General features: G+C 39.4%; 2 protein-coding genes across 2 annotated transcripts; one reads left to right on the top strand and one right to left on the bottom strand.

The window, feature by feature from the left end:
- Positions 1-6031: 6031 nt before the first annotated feature.
- On the bottom strand, positions 6032-9229 carry Mrpl32 (mitochondrial ribosomal protein L32). The gene is made up of 3 exons (XM_021180585.3): positions 9036-9229; positions 7686-7867; positions 6032-7006 (listed from the first exon to the last, which is right to left on the bottom strand). Exons 1-3 carry the CDS (start codon positions 9199-9201, stop codon positions 6752-6754), a joined length of 603 nt encoding a protein of 200 aa, XP_021036244.1. The 5' UTR covers positions 9202-9229; the 3' UTR covers positions 6032-6751.
- A 141-nt stretch (positions 9230-9370) lies between these two features.
- On the top strand, positions 9371-20275 carry Psma2 (proteasome 20S subunit alpha 2). The gene is made up of 8 exons (XM_021180262.3): positions 9371-9459; positions 11381-11457; positions 12100-12232; positions 13976-14098; positions 15422-15503; positions 18282-18355; positions 19872-19929; positions 20019-20275. The coding sequence occupies exons 1-8, from the start codon at positions 9419-9421 to the stop codon at positions 20133-20135; spliced, it is 705 nt and encodes a 234-aa protein (XP_021035921.1). The 5' UTR covers positions 9371-9418; the 3' UTR covers positions 20136-20275.
- Positions 20276-21722: the final 1447 nt, after the last annotated feature.

The following is a 21722-nucleotide window of genomic DNA, read 5'->3' as shown; positions in this document are numbered from 1 at the left end:
CTTGCTGCCAATCATCATCACTATATCTATGTTTTCTCTGTTTACAGAAAAATCCCCACCAATAATAATACTTGTTGAGCACTCTGGGACACACACATGTTCTCCTTCTTGTTTGCCATCACTATCTTTGTACCTATGGTTTCTTTTTAGAAGATAATCACCATCAACAATAAAATGCATTGATATATGTCCTCCTCTCCCCTCTCCCATCTCCTTCTCTATTCTTCCTTTCCTCTAGATTCTATCTCATTTCTTCACTCCCTGGGAGAGGAAAATCCTATGGAAAGTTCTCTCTAGGAATGCTGCCTCTACCAACTGAGCAAACATTTATTCCTCAGCCCACTCCCATCTGTCATCTGCCACCAACACTGAAGGAAAATGCTTTTGTCACTGTCACAAATTAATTCCATTTGCTACAACCACTAGGTGCTTCTTAAAAATACATATTTTTGATTATATGTTGGGGGAGGGGAGAGGGAAAGGATACATGCACATGAGTGCCCATGACCTTGGAGCCAATGGATCCTCCTGGAACTTGAGTTATAAGCAATGGTGAGCTGTGTTGTGAGTTATGATGAGTTCAACTCAGAAATCCTCTGAAAGAACATTAAGTGCTCGTAACTGCTGAGCCAAACTCCACTAGGTGCTTTTAAAATCCTGTTACTCCTTGTTGTAGAAGCCCCTGAACATGTGGAATTTCTCCAGAGAAGCACTGCCGCAGTCCAGGGTGATATCCTCTCACTGATCTCCCCTCCCAAGTCTGCCTGCAGAATGTTCTCTCCTTCTTAAGCCTCCGGTATAGGTAATCTTATTCATTCCCATGGAGTAAAGCTTCCTTCATTAGCCATGTTTTCAAGACAGGGTAGAAAGATAGGGAAAACCAAGGAGGGAAAGCCAGGGGAAAAAGAGAGACAGCCCTTCATCCTGGGATCTGATTGTCTTTCCTGCTGAGTCAAGAAACTTAAACACAACTGGTAAAGCTAAAACTGTCTACAGATGTAATATGTGTTTTCTAAAGATACCTCAAACAAGGATGCTAAAAGCAAGTGAATTATTTTTAATCAGGGCCAGATTGTTTATAGCCTTGATTCTGAAAACACTCCACACTTACCCCTAAATCTAAACAGAGTGTGTCAAACAACCATTGGGCAGTTTCATTTATAAAAAAAAGTTAAAAAAATTGCTTTATTCTTGCTACTTTCACTCCTCTGTATAACACACACACACACACACACACACACCCCTCCCATTTCCCTCTTCAAACTCTAATATCTTCCCTGTCCTTGTCCTGGTTTGCTTCTCTATTGTGATAAACAACATCCAAAGACAGATAGTCCTGGATGAAGTAGGACAACAGGCTGAGTAAGCCATGCAGAGTAAGCCAGAAAGCAGCTTTCCTGCACCATCTTTGCTTTCCTGCACCGTCCTGCTTTGGTTTCTGGTTTCAGGTCCCTGTCCTGAGTACCTGCATTAGCTACCCTCAACAATAGATGGGTGAGATGAAATAAACCCTATCTTCCTCAAGTTGCTTTTGGCCGTAGCAATCAAGAAGCCAAACAGGATGGAAATTGGTAGCAGGATCATGGGATATTGGTGTGGTAGACTGGTCATGTTGATTTGGGGAATGTTTAAAACTTTGGGCTAGAAAAAGCCTTTGGATACTTAGAGTTTAGGCTGTTGTGGGAGTTTAGAAAATAGGAATGTTGAAAGAGACGCAGACTGTTAAAGCCTATTAAAAAGACCAGCCTTACTGTGCTAGTTTTAGCCTAATAGACTCCATTTTGTACCTAGACTCCATCTTATGTTTAGCTTGCCCCTAGTTTGATCTCATTTACTAGAAAAACCATAACTTGTTCCTAGAACCACTCCACCCTTAGTCACCACCTTAGCAACAGCCATTCCACCCTAATAGCAACCAATCAGTATCAAGCAAGACAGAATCCAACATTGCACATGAGATTACTCAAGCTGACCCTCACTGTTCATAGCCAGGTAAAAGCATTACTAGCCAATAAAACTGCACCAAGCTTATAACCTTTAAATCTTAGCCAATTATGTAACTGCCAAGTTGGAAAGCCCCTTACCCTACTTATAACCATGATAAAAAGACTTGATTTTACCAGCTCAGGGCCTTCCCCACCCATCCACTGTGTTAGAGAAGTTTACAGGTCTGAGTTTGAGCTTAAATAAAGACTCTTTGCTTTTGCATACAAGTTAGACTCTTGGTGGTCTTTGGAGCAACTTACAATCTGGGCATATCAGAGCTGTTTCTGTGGTACTTTGAAGGCTATGTGGTTTCTGGTAGGCAAGTCTGTAGGTTATTTTCTTGATTAATAATTGAGTATTGGTTAACACCTGACTTGAATTTGGGACAGTGGGACCATGACTACTTCCCCAGTCCCTAACTGTATAGCTGGGATTTACTTAGAAGTTAAAAGAGTTGCCTTGTTAGTTCCCTGAGCTGTGAGCCGAGGCTATGATGGTTGGAAAGGCCAAATGGAAGCCATCAAAGTTGCCTTTATCCTGGAAAACAGTGAATCCGAAACACTATTGGATTTCTGGAGGTATTCGAGAAGTTAGTACCACCATTAAAAACTTGAAAGATTCAGGAGCAGCGTTCTCCATTATATCTCTACTTGACCTGTGCAGAAGATGAATGAATTATGGAAAATGGCAGTGACTGTTGAAAATTAACCAGTCTGTGAACTGAGCAACTACCTCCCCGCCTATCCCCTAGTAAGAGACAGCTGTTGTGAGGCCAGTCTGACTGGAGACGGCACACAATTTCCAGGACCAAGTAACAATCAAGTTCTCAGCTCTCAGGTGTGATTCTGCTGTCATCACTACACAGCCCTGGCTGGTCTGTAACTTGCTGTAGGCTGACCTCAGACTTACAGAAGTCTGCATTCTTGTTTCCCATGTGCTGGGATTAAAGGCATGCATTTCCATTCCCCAATTAAAACACGAAGTGTTTAGTATTGGTATATGTGCATGGGTGGGGCCATTTAAGAAATTTTAAAGAAAAATTACATAAATTAAAATTCACATATTTTCACTCTATTTTTAAACTTTAATTTTTAAATTGTGTCAGTCTTTAGGTTTTGCTGTATATTGTATCAATATAACATAAAAATTGCAGGGAGGAATCTATCTTCATATATCCATCATCTAAATATGATACCTAAGCACATCTCTCTTCCATTTGTGTTTAAACTTGTATTTTCCCTAATTCTTTTTTATTTTGTTTTGAGGTTGCGTTTCTCTCTATGTAGTCCTGGCTATCCTGAGTCTTTATACATCAGGTTGTCTTCAAGCCTGCAGTCATCCCTCTGCCTCTGCCTCCTGAATGCTGAGACTAAAGGTGTAGACTGACATGCTTGGCTTTATTTTCCCTTATTTTTTAAGGATCTTAAGAATTTTGCTGCAGCTAGCATCATACTAAAATTCTTTTCTGTGTTTTACTCAAGAACTTGCCTTCATTTCATCTTATTACTAATTTATTTATTTCCAAGTTACATGTGTGGGTGTCAGAGTGTTTCTGAACTTGGGCTTACAGTTTATGACTCAAGAAGCTTGGTTCAGCAACCCATCCTTGAAAAATAAACTAAAACAGTCAAATTAAGAGAAAAATGAATAGAGATTTATTCAATGTGGGATTATTCATATTGGGAAGAAGGCCCAAGAGATTCAGGGAGACCCTCCAGTCCATCTGCAGGGTAAATAGAGGGTCAGGAATGTATTTTTAGCAGTCTCAATCAAGTTGTGGCCTGTCATCTGGAGGTCATTCTTAATCTGCAAGGCAGTCTGTTAACAACTTGTTAGCATTGTGTGAAGTTTCTTTTCTGGAAGACAAGACTCTGGCATCAAGTTTCAGAGTTTTTTCTACCAAGAGATCACTCGGAGAAACTTCACTTTCATGGTGTCTGTTGTCCTAAAAGTCTGGCAGCTAAATGTCTTTAGGCTGTTTTTTGTTTCTGCCAGGTCAGCGATAAGAACGTCTGAGAGATGGTTCTTTCCTTCTGCCATGTGCTTCTCTGAGCCTGAACTCAGATTACCTACCTGAGCCGTCTGGCCCGACCCCAGAACCTAGTTTTCCTTGAGTGTAGGCCCCTAGAGGAAAGGGAGCCCCTAGCCTGCTGGCAGCAGCACTGGGCTGACTCCCACGGCCTTACATTCACACCTTCTGGACTCGGCACCACACAAAACAATCACCAAACCTAGCTTGTCCCGTTTCTGAAACGTGGCAATTTCTGTTCATTCTCTCTATATCCTTGGCCATCACCATCATGGTCTGTTCATCACTTGTACAGGTAACAGCCAGACCTACAGTCTGTCTCTTTTAAGTACTTTCTTGGCCCACCCCAGTGCACTCTCTTCACCTCACCCCTCCTGTCTCTCTAAATTAAGTGCCTCTTTGGAGACAGGATAGAGTCAAGGTATTGCTCATTGTTGTGCTTGAGAAGGAAAGAGAAAACCATTGTAACGACTAGAGTTTTGCTGAAGTAAATTGACTGTTTTCAAAGTGGTGAAGTAGGGTACAGATTTAGCTGGCAGGGGTGGGTGTGACTAGCAAGGGAAGATGTGGGTGTGACTAGCAGTACTTTAAATGTTCTAATCTCAAAATATTAGGCTACCAGAGAAGCAAATCTAAAGAGACTGGAAATGTTGAGTCTACGATGTGTTGAACAGTATGTATATCATCCTAAGCCCATTTATCCTGAAAAACAAAACCTCAAACAAACCATTCTGCAAGAACCCAAGAATGTCGGGAGGAAAAGGTTGGGAGAGTGTCACCTGACTCCCAGGTGGGAGAGAGAAGCCCTGAACACAGGGATGCTCGACTTAGTTCTATCTGCTGCTAGTGGGCTTCATTCAACACTGCAGACTGCTTTCTTCCCCTGGAGTAACCTTGTCCTCTAGCCACAGGCTGGTAGCTTTGATAGGAGGCAAATGTCTATAGTATGGCTAGGCCTGATAGTTTATTACATAAGAAGACTAACTGTTGCCCTACAGTTTGGCTACGTAGTGATGTTTACCTGAACTACGGCAATTCCTAATGTGGTTCAAAGGTCGAAACTATAAAGCTAGCCCTGAGTTTAACTACCTGAGTCCAGGAGACTCAAATATGTTGGCCCTCTAGTTTTCTTCACATTCTCTTCTAAACTGTACCTTTAACTCTCACTAGTGACTTCATGAACTTGGAAAAGATGAATGAATACACAGGTCAATGGGGATACGTGAGAAACAAAGGCAAGTAACACAAAACTTCTAAGGACTGTTTTAAATGAAGTGACGAGACACTCGATGACTAGTGGACTATGGTGTCCCAAGGACATCAGGTTGATCCACATGCCCTTTGCTGGAGAATTCGGTAAGAAAAGCAGTTAGAAAAGACACTTCTGTCACTGAGATAGATGAAGTTGTTATTCATAACACAGTCCCTAAAATGATGCTGCTACCTAAGAATTATAGCTGAAGAATTGTTACAGTCTATTCATTTAATGTAACAACAAATGATAATCACAGGCAGTAGAGTTCCTTAGCACAGATTTAAAACCATTGAGAGACAAATCTTTTGTTATCAACTTCAGAGGACCCCTGATGGCTACCGGCATTGTCAGCAGGTGGAAGACACCCAGAAGTTTGACCAGTGCTCGAGAGCAACCCTGATGCAGCACTGGGGAGGAAGACCAGCACCTAGACCATCAAATACAATACAGCAGGGAGCTTGGTAAGAATGGCCCTGGTGACATGGGCACAGGAGAGCTCGCCTTAGTGGTGTAAGAGCATGAGAGCTGGTGGGCTAACCAACTCAGCTATCATCCAGGCCCAGATTCAGGGCTTTAAGTTGGCCCACCCCAACCTCCACCCCATCTATGAATTGTTAATGCACATGATGAGGCCAGTCCTACAGACCCAATCTGAAAGAAATACCAGTAAGAATCCAGCACTGATAGGTTGCTAGGGTTGAGGACAGGGAGATGAGTGGGACTGAGGCGCACTGAAATTCATACACACACACACACACACACAAATCGCTAAAAATTATATTTAAAAAATGTTATCAACTGCATATAGAAGGGACAGGTGGGGTGTAGACATTGAAAATAAATTTGACAGGATATATACATTTTCAACAACTGGTACTTTAAAGGCCCTACTCTGGGTATTTATTTGAAAGGTTTATCTTGGGTTTGCTTTCTCACAAGCATCTACAATGACAATGGAATGTGATTGATTAATGCAAAATGGGAAAACTATTTCTATTATTTACGTAAATTAGCACACTTTGTTCCATAAAAAGTAAATTGTTCTAAAGCACCAACAAAGAAGAAAAAACTTGGTTTTTGTTTGTTTGTTTTGGGTTTTTTTTTTTTTTTTTTTTTTTTTTTGAGACAGAATCTCACTTTGTATCCTGGCTTGCCTGAAATTCAAGATATCCTCCTGCTTCTACTCCTGAATACAAATGAGTGTACCACATACCTGTTCTAAATTCTTTTCTCACTGACACAACTGCTTAATTAAAACCCAACAGCATTATAGAAATACACAAATTAATCCATTGAGCCTTTACATAAATATGCTGAGTTTATTCATGATAGTCTTCAAATTACCTCATTTAAAAGTAACAACTAACAAAATCCATTTTAAAATACATTGATAATTTGAAAACAGGCACAACATGAAAATGAAGACTCCTGATTTTAAATAAGTGCCTAACTATGAAATTATCTTTTTAACATTTTTCAGTTCAATTCTGGGTGAACCAAGATGGCCTCTTTATGTTTCTTTCAACAATCCTCTTGCCCTGATCCTTCTCTGATGGTTTCTCTCCTGTGTACAGTACCATAGTCTCAACGGAAGGAGCTTTGAAAGGACCTCCTTCTTGAGCCCCTATTTGTTGTCTGATTTTTGTCGTCTCCTGGCGTACTTTCTCATAGCAATAGCCACAGAGGACATGTTTCTGCTTCAGGTGACCACATTCAGGGCAAATGTCTATATTGTTCTTTAAAACAAAGAAAAACATATTAATAACAAGCAATATAATACATAATCACCAGCAAGAACTCTTACATGCTGACATTGTAGCTTTCTGAGAATGTTCGTGCTACATAAGACTATATACTATCTAGTTCAACAATATATTTTAACAGGAAAACTGAAAAAAAAATAATAGCAACACTGAGTTCAAATTAGTAAGAAAATTAGGACTAAAACTCAAGTTTACCAATCTGGTATATTTTTATTTGTATAGCCTATGGATAAACTATTCTCAAATTCTTTTGTCTAATCTCCAGCTTGAGTAGAATATTTTCATTATATGAGTGTAGTGAATTCCACATTAACGATTAAAACCATAGTCAAGAAGTTTGGAGATTTTTCAGAAGAATTGTTTGTAACGATCTCATGTGACTTTTGAATTAAGAGCTCTATCAGTCCTCTAACTTCAAATAATAAATAACCAACAAGGAGCCCAACAACACAATGGGACGATTCATTAAGGGTATCTTAAAACATTAAGGAAGAATTAGATTATGTATTTATCCACAATGAGCCAAACAAGATGCTAAGACTATTATAAGGCTGGTTTTCTCTGCTACACCAATACAATACCGAGCTATTCAGTGTTAGACTTGAGGAAGAGAGTGTGTACGTGCACACACCTACACCCATCCACACATTACCTTAATTTTAATAAGCTTTTGAGGGTTTCTTCTCCTACATCGGTTAACTTCGATGGTGCGTCTGTTTTTGGGAGCTGCCATCCAAAAGATACTATCTAAAAAGCTGGAATTCTCTTTATTTTCACAGGTATCATGTGCTAGCTCTGTGAGGATGGATGGTCTCTGCACGGCTAATGCTGGTGCTATAAAACAAAACAGAGATACCGAATCAACTTTGAGTCCCTAAATGAATACAGCCAGTATTTTCTGTAACAGTCAACATGTGTAGTGTCACTAAATATACACACCTATAAATTATATGTGTTTGTGAGTATATGTGCACATGGAAGGTCAGAGGACAGCTTTCAGAGTTAGTTCTCTCCTTACGTCATACTGGCCATGGGGCTAGGACCCAGGTCCTGAGACTTAGCAACAAGGTCCTTTACTACTGAGCCATATGGCTGGCCTGACATAAATAGTTTTGAATGTTAAACACAACAAACATTAGTAATAATCCCCAGCTATTAAAATATACTAAAGCTCATATAAAAGGCAATTTAAAATACTTCAACTGGAATGCTTTCTTATTGCAAGCTACTAAAGCAGCCAGGCTACTCTACTAAGCACTTCCTCTGTATATAATTCGCGACACTGTAGCTCAGTAACAAGTAGTGCACGGTAATCTAATTCCGAGACTCCCTGAACTCACTCACATCACTGAGATGACTACAATGGCCATCATCTGTACCACACTATCCTGATCCAGTTAGCTCCTTTTTCTTTAAACCTGGTAGGTTCCTAAAGCCATTAAATTCTTCCTTAATATTTAATCTTGACCTGTGTTCTAAGAAAAGATTTATTATTTATGAGATTGTCAAGTGTTTCACCTTTGTTTTTCTAAATTGTTTAGATCACTTCTTTACCCTTTCTTATGTTCTTCAGACTTGCGAACTTTCGTTCAATTCTTAGGACTGCTTACCACTACATAAACTGTCCAAGCACAGGTCTATTAGACAACGAATGGACTGAAATGATTATCTCAGGTAGAACATGGAGACAATTATTTATTATACTGCGCTTGAGATATAATAAAATATATCTCTGTTCAGACTGGGCATTATCACTTGTGGGATATACTGTAAATAACACAGCAATCTCAAATTTAACGCCCAAGACACCAGGAGCTCGAAGCTAGCCAGGGCTATACAGTGAGTTCTAGACCACCCTGGCTACGGAGTCAGTCTAAATAAATAAATAAATAAATAAATAAAATAACGAACCAATCAACCAACCAAAAGTCACGCGCTGTTTCTGTCCTACAACCCGGAAGCCCTCACCAACCCACTTTCCACGAATTCTCTCCTTACGGACCCCACGGAGGACTGACAAAGCGACTCCAGCTCTGCTGCAGTTGCCGTTGTAGTAGCTCCCAGCACCTCTGGAGCGGTCCGGGACGCACCGGCCATGGTAGTGAAAGCAGCAGCAACGAAGGAGCCATGACCCTCTCAAGACAGAGCGGGACGCGGGCTGAGAGCATGCGTTAAGTCCGCCCACTTCCCCGCCTCCTCGCTCAGAGCATGCGCAGGCCGCTCTTGCGCATGCGCAAGGGTCAAAGGTCGGCTGGGATCCAAAAAACTCCAACTCCCAGCTGCCCCTGGGTGACTTTTCTCCAATCAGAGCAAAGAGAAAAAAAAATTAAAGGAAGCAGCCTTACTGCGCATGTGCGTGACTGTGTTCCGACTTTCCGGGTAAAGATGGCAGAGCGCGGTTACAGCTTCTCGCTGACTACATTCAGGTACCCGGGGGACCCCCAGGTTCCATGCGTCGCAGATCACAGGAGCGCCCCAGACATGGTTCCGTGTGTCGGACCTGGATCTGTCTGGTGTTTGCGTAGGAGTGCGCGGTGACGGAGCTGGACTCGTAGCTTTGCAGAGTCATGTTCGGTGCCAGGCCTGGGCCCTGGCTGAGGCCGGCCGTGTTGCGGGCCGAGGGACGGGAGGCCCCAAGCCAAGCACTAAGCACTGGCTCTCCCTCTAGACTAGGAGAAGGGTGCTTTGAGATAGTCTGTTTTCAGCTGCTCTCTTCAGGCCCAGGATTTCTTTACTGGCCCGGCTAGGCCTGAGCCAGAGCTTTGGAAACCCTGACTCCTTAAGGGACGTGTGAGACGTCCTTTTTCTTTTGGGAGATCCTTATTTACTGTTAAATCTTAGTTTTAGTCTCTCTTTAGCAGCTATGTGCTTTGAAGCTCACACTGCTTTCGGTTTCGCCTGTGCTCCTGTAGAAGCTTAAGAAGTATAAAATGAAGGCGCTGATTTCCTGTCAGGTTTTCGTGGCACACGCAAAACTGATAACCTCTGTATTTTGCTTGATCCACTAACAAATTGCTTTAAAACGATTTAGACCCTTATTTTTTGGGAGAAAGAATTAAAGAGTTATATATATTTTCTCAAAGTGCAGTTAAGGGGAACTATTGTTCCCTGTTTAAGAAAAACCATCATGGATGAACTTAGACAAAGGACTGTGTTTCGACCATTTTCTTAAGGACTGACAGCTGAAGGCAGCCAGGATCTACTTGTTGAATATAACAGTAACTAGTAGTGGTTTTTCCATTACCACCTATGTATGATGAGTTATAGATGAACCTGGACAATTGAACTTTTTCAAGGTTGTCCACAAATAGGTAAATCAGGACTCAAACCTTGTTGGCTTTGAAAACAATTAATAAACTTTTTGTTACAATATATTATCTTTTGAGAATTGCCCTTTACAGTTTCACATAAGAAGTGAGTTAATGTTATTGTTTTGAAATCTTTGAATAAATTCCATTAAATTCCTTAGCAAATGATTTCATTATATAATTGACAGAGACTAAATTTTGCATGGTAGTCACTTATATTTGTAAACAAAACAAATATGGTCCTAAGTCGTTTCATTATAGCTGAGACAAATGGACATAGATGGTGAGGGACTGAGTTTTTAAATTATTAACTATTTAATTTCTTTTTGTGTCAGAATTATTGGTGACCCAGGCTGACTTCAAATGACCAGTAACTAAGGATGCCTTTCAGCTCATCCTGCCCCCACTTGCTCTGTGACGGGATTTTAGTAGTGCATTCCCGTACCTTATTTATGCTGTGTCATGCATTCTAGGCAAGCACTCTACCATAGGAGCTGCATCCTCAGTCCTTGAGTCTTTTATAAAAAACATCTGAATGTTTTCACAAACAGATTTCTTTATTATAACAGTCTTAAAAAAAAAAAAAAAACATGATAAGGTTTAGCTAGCAGCTTACATTTGGTGAGGAGTGGTAAATGAACGAAAGAAATTGGCGTGGACTGGTTTGCGTTCTACCAAACGTGTTCCTGGGGATTTTTTGTTGAAAGAGGCAGTGGGGTACTGGGACTCATGAGCACAGCAGCTGCCTGAGTTCTCGGTTCACTTGCCTGAAGTGGGGAACAGAGGTAGTGGGAATGCTTTGCTAACCAGAGATGGGGAAAAAACAACAGCAACAGAACACAGGAAAGAGAATTTGTGCCCATTCGAGACTTGGACCAACTCCCTAGTCTGGCAAGCTTAGCTTCCAAACACCTTCAGGGTAGATTTCAAAGGCCAGAAGGTTAGATTAGTGAGGTGTGGCCTCTGTTTTCCTCCTGTCGGGTGTCCTGTAAGATTTGAGAATGTGTGAACAGGGAGAATGTCTTTGTTTCTTTTCCAGCCCATCTGGTAAGCTTGTCCAGATTGAGTATGCTTTGGCTGCGGTGGCTGGAGGGGCCCCTTCAGTGGGGATTAAAGGTAATTCAGTGTTTCCTTCTCTTCAGATGCTTGTGAATAGCCGAAATAGGTGTATGTGCATAAGCCTTAACAGTCTTCTTGTTGGTTTAGAGAACTTTGAAGTTAAAAGAAATAACATTCTGAAATAGATGTTACATAATTCTTATTGATCTTTGTGTTAAAGAATTTTGAAGTTTTAAGAAAATAGCATTCAGCACAGAAATTTAAAATTTACAGCAAATATAGCATTTTAATCTATTGTGATAATTCATAAGTTGTCTTTTCTTCAGGAAACTATTGTTTTCATTGGTTCTATTTTTCTATGGAGTTTTATCTTCTTTATCAAGGGCTAATTATAAAACATCTGAAGATAAAATTATTGTATGTTCTAGTATCCTTTTAGAGAAATCTCTTATTATTTGTATTAGAAGGCTTAACTAGATTAAAACCAATAAACCTGAAAATATTGAGAGAGACTGGGTAATGCCTGCAGCTATGGGGATTTTACTTTTTTATTTTTTATTTTATTTCTTGGTGTTGTGTAAGGATCCAGAAAAAGGTTTTACAGTCTAGAGAAGGCAACAAATTTAAATTCAATGCATCTGTAAGTAGAAGGCTAATGAAGGACACATTGTAGTATTAATCTTTTTTCTTCTTTTTAAGCTGCAAATGGCGTAGTATTAGCAACTGAGAAAAAGCAGAAATCCATCCTGTATGATGAAAGGAGTGTACACAAGGTGGAGCCCATAACCAAACACATCGGTTTGGTGTATAGTGGCATGGGCCCCGATTACAGGTATGTGTACTGTTGATGATGTTTTCTCATCACGTCGTCCTAATTCTTGTTTGGTTTCAGAGTCATGGCAGCCTGCCGACAGCTAAGTTCTGTTTGCCTGCAAGGATCACTCTGTGGAGGCTGGTCTTGTGACTCATGGTTGTAAACAGGTGGTTAATGACATGCCTTTCTTACCCGGCTTTCTCATCACTCTCTCATTCCCTCCATCCAAGGACTCGGTAGGAAGGGCTTGGGTGTTTTAAAGCACCTTAGAAATGACTGAATGCATTCATGCTGTAATAATATATTGTTACAGTGGGTTAGGCAACAAGAAAAAGCAGGGGCCATGTAGAGTTAACATCATTCTGTTTATACCTGCTTTTCTCAAAGGTCCCTGAAGGCTTCTGGGTGGCCAGGCAGGACTCCGGCATATAGAATTGCTTCCTCTGAACTCCACTGGAAAAGAGAGTGACACTTGCTACACTGAGGTCCCAGGAAGTTGAAAGGAATTAGCAGCTTTTTACCATGTGCAATTAAAATGAAAATTATTTTGATTTTATAGGACAAGGTAGAGCCCCGGAGTTATCAAAACATCATTTGCTTTCCTGCCATGGAAAGTTCTGTACCACTGTGTAGAATGGACACTGCAGAGGACTATTGATGAGAAAATAAACTTACGGGAAGGCTTGAGTGTCCTCGATAGAGTGCATGCTTCAGATAAAGTAGCGCAGGAGCAGGTGGGGGAAATCCTTTGCTATATTTGATTGCTATATAGTTAGGTTAGTCAGGTTCTCTAAAAGAGCAGTACTGGTTGTGTGTGTGTGTGTGTGTGTGTGTGTGTGTCTTATTAGACTAGTTTACAGGTTGTAGCCTGGGCAGTCCAACATTGGCTGTCTGGTGGCATTAAAGGCTGAGAATACAGAAGTCGTTCAGTACAGAAGGCTGCATGTCTCAGCAGACCCAGTCTAATGCTGGAGTCCTGAGGGATTCCTGCAGGAGGCTGCTGTTGTCTTCAGTCTGTCTTGGAGTCCTGATAAAGTTGTGTTAATATAGGTGGCAGCAACAGCATAGACACTGTCCAGCTATGACAAGTAAGAGTCAGGCAAGGAGCCTAAAGGAGTTTCCTTCCTTCTGTGACTTTTTTATCTGGGTTGCCATCAGAAAGTATAGCCCAGATTTAGTGTGGATCTTCCTGCTTCAAATAATCTGATTTTTAAAAATTCTTTACGGGTGCTTGGATCTCTATTAATTCCAGTTATAGTTATGTTGACAACCAGGATTAACCATTACAATCATAGGATTTCATGCCTGGAAGATGTCACAGAGGGAGACACAAAGCTCTCACTTTGTTAAATAAATCGGTTACCTTAATACAGTGTTTGACCTGCATGTGTATCTGCATCACATGCATGCAGTGCCCCCAGTAGCCAGAAGAGGTATTGGATCCACTGAAAATAGAGTCACGATAGTTGTGAACCACCGTGTGGTGCTAGGTGTTGAATCTGGGTCCTCTATGTGTTTAATGCTTAACCTGTCTCTCCAGGTCCCTTAAATCTGCTACTAACTCCTCTAGTCCCTGCTTCTCTTTCTGTTGTTTCCTACTGTGATTCTCTAATGAATCTTTTCTAAAGTGAGGCTAACTCTGAGCTGATGACTGCTAAAGAGAGACTAGTGCTAAGTTTGTATTATATGTTCTTTTAGAAGAAAGTTGTGGGGGAGTTAGTAGTGTGTCACAACTTTAATTGTTTTTTTCTATTGCCTTAGAGTACTTGTACACAGAGCTCGGAAACTTGCTCAGCAATACTACCTTGTTTACCAAGAACCCATTCCCACAGCCCAGCTGGTACAGAGGGTAGCATCCGTGATGCAGGAGTACACACAGTCAGGGTGAGTCACTGTTAGTACTTGAAGAAATGCATTATGAATTTGAAGAAGAAAAAATTGTGTGAAAGAAATCAGGTACATAGAAGTCTTCTTATTCTTTCTGTATTTAAAGCTGAACAAATGAAGAAAATCACTGATAACAATTGTTTCTGGATTTGACTTGAAATAATTTCTTAAGGTAGTAAACTGTGGCAATATGGTGATATACCTGTAAACCTAGTATTCGGAACACTTCGGAAGGTAGATCGCAAATTCAAGGCAAATTTAGGTTGCATAGTTAGACACTGTCTCAAAATGAAGGAAAAAGGGGAAAAATGTGTTCTCATCCAACAACAGACATCAGCATCTTGATTTTAAGAAAGCCCTTTGCCTGTGTACTTTGTAATCTTTAGTGTTCAGTAATTAGCTTTTTAATCTGAAGTGATGGTGAAATATGAAGACAGCAATAACATTTTAATTTCAATATTCTTTTGTTGTTTAAGATTTATTTATGTATGTATTTTATGTATATGGGTATTTTGTCTTCATGTGTGTCTGTATACCAGAAGAGGGCATTAATTCCATGATGATCATATGAGGACTGCAGTTAGAGATGGTGAGCTATCATGTGGGTACTGGGAATTGAACTCAGTACCTCAGGAGAGCAGCCAGGACTTTTAACCTCTAAGCATTTCTCCAGCCACCCAATATTCTTAAATCATAACGTGACTGAAATAGTGTAAAGGTAACTGCTGATACATAAGCCTAGTAGGAAAGAGGCATTAATTAAATGTTAGTACAGGCTTCTCCATGCTTAGATAGTAATACCATACATAATACCAAAGTATGTGCTTAGCCTCTTTGTGTTGCTCTAACAAAATACCTGAGCCAGGTTTATTTAGTTCAGAGGACTGCAGGTCCAAGGACATGGTTCATAGTTATTATATGGCCTGAGGTCACACAGTAAGAGGCCCACAGTAGGGTGGCCCACTCCATAGAAACTAATTCACTTCTACAAGATCAAACCTACTCTGAGAAAAAACATTAACCCTTATCATCTAGGATGGAATCGGTGACCTACTGTCTTCCACCATGCCTCATCTCTTGGAGGTGTAATTTTGTAATTATGTAGCACTGAGAAGTAATTTCTGGTTAACTTTTAGGAACTAAACTACTTGATTTGGATTTACTACGGTTATTAACAGTAATAAGGACAATTCATTTTATATTGGTTCATTTAGAAGTTAAAGTTAAGTCTAACTCAGTTTACTTGGTAATTACTTTTCTTGTGAATATATTTAAATTCTTACATTATTCCAAGTCATTTTTGTTTTTTATTTTCTATAGTGGTGTTCGTCCATTTGGTGTTTCTTTACTCATTTGTGGGTGGAATGAGGGACGACCATATTTATTTCAGTCAGATCCATCTGTAAGTATCATTACATATATTTGAAGTATTTATTAGAATTGTTTTTTTATACATGTAATAAAAGTAGAAACCATAAAACTTTAATATTTAGCAGTATTTTCCTTCTCTTTCTCTTGTTTTTAAAGATTTAGTTTTACCTTGAATCATGTGTATTCATGTGTCTGTGGTTGTATGCCTGTGGCTGACTGCGGTGCTTGTGGAGGACAGAGGAGTCAGATCCCACTAAGGCTGCAGTTAAGGGCCTGGGACTGGCACTCAAGTCCTCTCTGAGAGCAGGATGTGCTCCTATCCCTCAGCCATTTCTCAGGCTGCTTTTTTTTTTTTTTCTTTTTCTTTTTTCTTTTTTAAGACAGTATAAGGTAGTACATATTTGTTTGCTCATTCATCATTTTTATAGTGCTGTCTTTGATAAGCTAAATGATACATTAGTTTTCACCATTTTTTGGTCATGTTCATTAGCATGTACTAGAATCCACATGTACTAGTTGTTGTAGTTATCAAATTTCATTAGGCCTCTTGAACTCTGTTACTTTGTGACTCTGTTACCTTGGCAAACACTTCAGTCAGATGTATAACAGGAGGCCACTGTTACAATGTTTGTCATCAATTTGATGACAACTGGGATTTACAAGGTGTCTTGATGGCACTGGTTTTTCTTTCTTTAAAAAAATACTATTTATGTTTTTATTTTTATTTATATGAGTATACTGTAGCTGTCTCAGACACACATCAAAAGAGTGCATGGGATCCCACTGCAGAGGGTTGTGAGCTACCATGTGGTTGCTGGGAATTGAACTCAGGACCTCTGGAAGAGCAGTCAAGTGCTCTTAACCACCTAGCCATCTCTCCAGCCCTGAGCTGTTTTTTCTAAAGCAGAAAGTGATATCTGGATCTGGGTTTATTCTACATTGTTGCATTTGCTGTGAGGAGAAGCCTAAGAAAAAGTTCAAGGTTAAGGAGTGAAGCTTTGTTTATTAGATAAGTACAAGTCCTCTTGATGCAAGCCTTAGAATCCTATCTTACAAATTAACATGGCAAAACAAAAGTAACCGAATTTTGAGTCCATCTGTGAGCTTCTGAAGCTAAACGTCTGGTCTGTGGTCTTGCCTTCCCGGCCAGCTGAGGAGGGCAGTCCCTTGGGACTGTGTTCACACTTCGCTGTCCTCTTCTGTACTGTATACTATACTCTAACAAGACACGCCCCCGAGAAGCTTTCCTCTCACTTTTACATTCATGTTTGCTTTTCCCAGATGTGGCTGTTACACGCAGGGCCTCTTCAACATTCCACTTGCCCCCCTTTTCACCTGGGAAAGTAATTGTAACCATGGTAAATATAAAGTACGCAAATAAATATACAAGTAAAACATAAAAAATAAAATAAACATACACAAGTAACACACTGACTGGCAGTGAGTCACAGACCTCGCTGAGGACAGTTCTTTGATATATATATACTTTTAGCTTTTATTTAAAACAGAAGCAAGTTTGCATAGTAATGAGATCAATGAGCTTGTTTATTTTTACATAAAGAATTAAGTCTTTAGAGAATATTCGAATCTGCAGGGTCTTGGAGCTTCAACTTTTTTTCCGAGTTGATACTTTGATTTTATATTTGTCAGTGCTAAGGAAACCACTTTACATAAATACTTGCTGCAGAAATGTTAGGGAAATGCCTAGGGCCATTTAAAAATGATTGCAAATTCTAACCCCAATCCAAAATCCATTTAATAAATCTTTTTTATGAAACTCAAATCAACAACCCAATAATAATTTTAAAGTTAAAAATAGAAAATTCTAACAGTGGCATCTATGCTGAGGAATGATGATAGGACAACATTGTCCTTCATTTCTTTTAATTAAATCAGTATGATTCTAAAAAGCACCAATCACTGACTTCTCCGGTCAATGTTGATTGGTGCTGTGTAGCATGTTGGTGTAAACAGTAGAGTGCATCACATTCTGAGGCAAAGCTCTGGAGACATCACTTAGGTATCGTGGGAGAGGTCTTAAAACACCTTGAATTCCTATTTTTGTTTTTGTTTTTGTTTTTGTTTTTTGAGACAGGGTTTCTCTGTATAGCCCTGGCTGTCCTGGAACTCACTTTGTAGACCAGGCTGGCCTCGAACTCAGAAATCCGCCTGCCTCTACCTCCGCCTGCCTCTACCTCCGCCTGCTGGGATTAAAGGCGTGCGCCACTACTGCCTGGCAACACCTTGGATTCTTTACACATTGATTTTGAGCTAAATTTTAATTGTTAAATATTTAGAAACCTTTTACTGTTGCCAAACTTTTCATGACCCCATCAAAATATTGAAAGGTTTTGATACTTTTAATAAAAGTCCCTCTCTATTCAGTAAAGCTGATAAGGGTCCCTAGGTCTCAGGATAATGTGAGACAGCTTAGATGCATTCACTCCATTAAGCTATGATTTTTGATATTTTACTTTAATTCCTACTTCCGTTTATCTTGCTTTAAAAGTATATAATAATTGCACTAATTCATTGTTATCTGTTTGATGAGTTTCGATATGTGTATATGTATGTGTGTATATGTGTAAATACCAAACTAAACCATTACCACAGTCATTAACCGAAGTTTATTCATGATTCTTGTTTTTTGTTCTACAGCCTTTAAACAAAACTTATTCTATGAAATTGCCATTCAGTTTCAATAAATTATCATGACTTTGGAAGTTAGAGACCAACTAGAGTTAAACACAGATAACAAAAAAATAGAGTTGTGTGAATGTTTTAAAATGTCTTTGTCTCTCCTGATTAGGGAGCTTACTTTGCCTGGAAGGCCACAGCAATGGGAAAGAACTATGTGAACGGGAAAACTTTCCTTGAGAAAAGGTAGGCTTCCCAGGGCAGGCGGATCACATGAGGGCCAGAACTCTTGGAATGAAGGGTTTTTTGTTTGTTTTTGTTTTGTTTTTTGTTTTTGTTTTCCGAGACAGGGTTTCTCTGTATAGCCCTGGCTGTCCTGGAACTCACTTTGTACACCAGGCTGGCCTCGAACTCAGAAATCCGCCTGCCTCTGCCTCCGCAGTGCTGGGATTAAAGGCGTGCACTGCCACGCCTGACTTTGAATGAATTTAAAAAAAAATTTTTTTTAAAGATTTGTTTATTATATCTACGTACCCTGTAGTACTGTACTCTTCAGATGCATGAGAAGAGGGTGTCAGATCTCATTAGGGATGACTGTGAGCCACCATGTGGTTGCTGGGATTTGAACTGAGGACCTTTGGAAGAGCAGTCAGTGCTCTACTGAGCCTTTTCTCCAGCCCCTCTTTGAATGATTTATCTCCCGGATCTAGCAAGTCCATTGCATCACTATGTATTTGAGTTTTGCTAGAGATAAGAGAGAAAACATCCGAATAATCTTTTCTTAGTATTCAGTGACGTTAGTGGTAGTATTATTTATTTCTTAAGGCTATTGTTCAACCTTGTTTCATTTCTTTTTTAAAAATATTTATTTGGGGTTGTGGGAATAGTTGACAGAATTTGTCCATGTATCTGGCTCTTAAACTCACCATGTAGACCATGCTGGTGTCTGACTCACAAAGTTCTACCTGCTTCTGCTTGCTCATGCTTGCAATTCCAGCAATTGTAATGATAAGGCAGGAGGATTGCTATAAGTCAAGTCCAGCCTGGGCTACAGAGTGGGCTCTGGTTTGGGCTATGCTACAAAATTAGGACCTGTTTGAAACAAAACAAATTGGTATCTGCTCAAGACCAATAGTTGGTCTTGAGTAGATCACATGTGTGTATTTGCTAAAGTAAGAATGAAGCACTGTGAAACATTTGCTGTCAGTGTGGACCATGAGCCACTCTGATTTATTTGTGGTGATATTCTGAATTCAGTGTGTTCACTGTACTCCAGACGTCTCTGATGTTTTGGACAGAGTGTTTTATACCAGGGGTGTAACACATGAGGCTTCTCTGTATGGTTTTCGTTTAATATTCATGTTAAAGTTATTAAAGATCTTAGACTTTTAATCAATTTGTAACCTCAATCTTGGTAAAGCACATTAACTTTTACCTCTTAATGAGTCTTCAGCATGCTGAGTTGTAACTTACAGTATCATGATTTTAGCAACAGTTTGACTTTTATTGTAGTATTGCTAAAACATAAAGTGCATTTTTATAATGAAGTTTTTCATGGTGTTAGAAGTTCAGTAGCAACTGTCACATTATTTGGGGACAGCAGTCTCAGTGAGATGGTTAGGGGATACTTTTACAAATTAGAGTTTTTTAGGAGGGTTAGATTTTTAAAAAAGATTTCATGTTTTTTTTTTCTGCTCTTTTATTTAAAATAACCATGAAGACTCTAAACAGTGCTACACTATTTTTCAATCTTGTTCTTTAGATATAATGAAGACCTAGAACTGGAGGATGCCATTCATACAGCCATCTTAACCCTAAAGGTTAGCTCAATATCCACCAACTAGATTTCAAATGGTTTTTCTAATGAACTGCTTGTGAAATTGACCGTTTTCCTTCCTTTCTAAATTAGGAAAGCTTTGAAGGGCAGATGACAGAAGATAACATAGAAGTTGGGATCTGCAATGAGGCTGGCTTTAGGAGGCTCACTCCAACTGAAGTGAGGGATTACTTGGCTGCCATAGCGTAATGAAGATGTGCTGGAACAATCAAGACCTCACACACTCGACTTTTTCATGTTTAAAGTATGTTTTGTTTGTGCAGACTTATTTCTACATGGTTTAGTGGATTCACATTTTAAAAATAATCATAATAAACTGTTAAAACCAACTTTTAGTTTTTAAGAGTAAAGTTTGCATATACTTCTTTCTTACTTTCTCATAGTTGACTTTTGGAAATTAAATGGTAAAATCACTCTGATTTTCATATATTTTCTTTAGTATATCTCATTGCCCCCTTTACTAACAAATATACCTATGTTTCCTTGAAAGATAATTTTAGTTTTTAATATAGGTTATGACTTTTGGAACTGGAAGAATTTGTTCTTTGATAAATTCATGAAAAGAATGTGGTTGGATTCATGAATGGATGTGGTTCAGCAGGGCCTGGGAGCATTCTGTAGTTGTACTATAGCAATCAAGTGTCAAACAAAATTGGTCTCCTAGGAGACAAGTGAGTAAGTAAATCTTGGTGTGTTAGATCCTGTGTGTTTCTGCATCTCATGTAGGTAAACTGATTCGCTAGATTATGGTAGAACTCCTCTTAACTATAAATAGTGGTAATATAACTAAGGTCAGAGCTGCATCTCCCTCATTAATGAGAAAAGAGCCATCACTGTAAGTCCTTAGAAGCAAACAAGTAGTTGGGGCATTTAAACCCATTTCCTTTGTGGAAGTATGATGCATGATTTTAATTGGATTTTCCCTAGGCATCGTAGGATAAAAGACACTTAGGATAATAGACTGTTTATGAATGTCCTTATCATTATGAAGAAGTAGGCAGTTCTATGGTTTAAATGTAATTGAAAATATTTTGATCAATATTACATAAAATTTAGAAATAGCTTTATTTTAGAATATTTGTTGACATGCTGTACTGTACTACTGTCACAATACATCCATAGCTTACTAAGTAGACAGTAACATTTTAAGACATGGGAAGGTGACACCTTGATCGATTGTTATTCGTGTATTTATTGTATATCTGTGGTGTGTGTATGAGCACGTGTGTTTATTGGGTACCAGTGATACATCACTTGAACCCAGAGCTTGCCTGTTGACTAACTAGTCTAGCTAGTTTGCTCTGGAAATCCTGTGTCTACCTTCTGAGTGCTGGGACTAAAAGCTGCCCCACATTTGTGTGGGTGTTATGTGTCCATACTCCAGTTCTCACATTTGCACTACAGGTGCTTTAGCTGATGAGCCTTACCCTCTGCAGTGCCCTTCTATTTAAGACATGTGTTGAGGAACTAGAGAGATGGCTCATTGGTTGAGACCAGTTGTTGCTCTTGCAGAGAATTTGGGTTTAGTTCCAAATACCCACATGGTAGCTCATAATCATCTACAGCTCCAATTTCAAAGGAGCTGAAACCCTCTTAACCTTTGCGGGCATTAGGTAAGCACATATGGACAGACATACAAGCAGATAAAACACAAAATATTAAAAAAATTACTAAAGGTCTTGAGTATTATTAATAATCTCTCTAGATTTGCCTTAGTGTATTTGAGTCCAGCACAGTATTAATCATAAGACTTTTTTGTTTTTTTTCAGGTTGTTT

This window comes from Mus caroli, unplaced genomic scaffold (genome assembly GCF_978045245.1).
Source record: "Mus caroli unplaced genomic scaffold, Mus_caroli_1 scaffold_15, whole genome shotgun sequence".
Lineage (NCBI taxonomy): Eukaryota > Metazoa > Chordata > Mammalia > Rodentia > Muridae > Mus > Mus caroli.
Note: the sequence above shows the minus strand (reverse complement) of the source record. Positions and strands in the feature narration are given on the sequence as shown.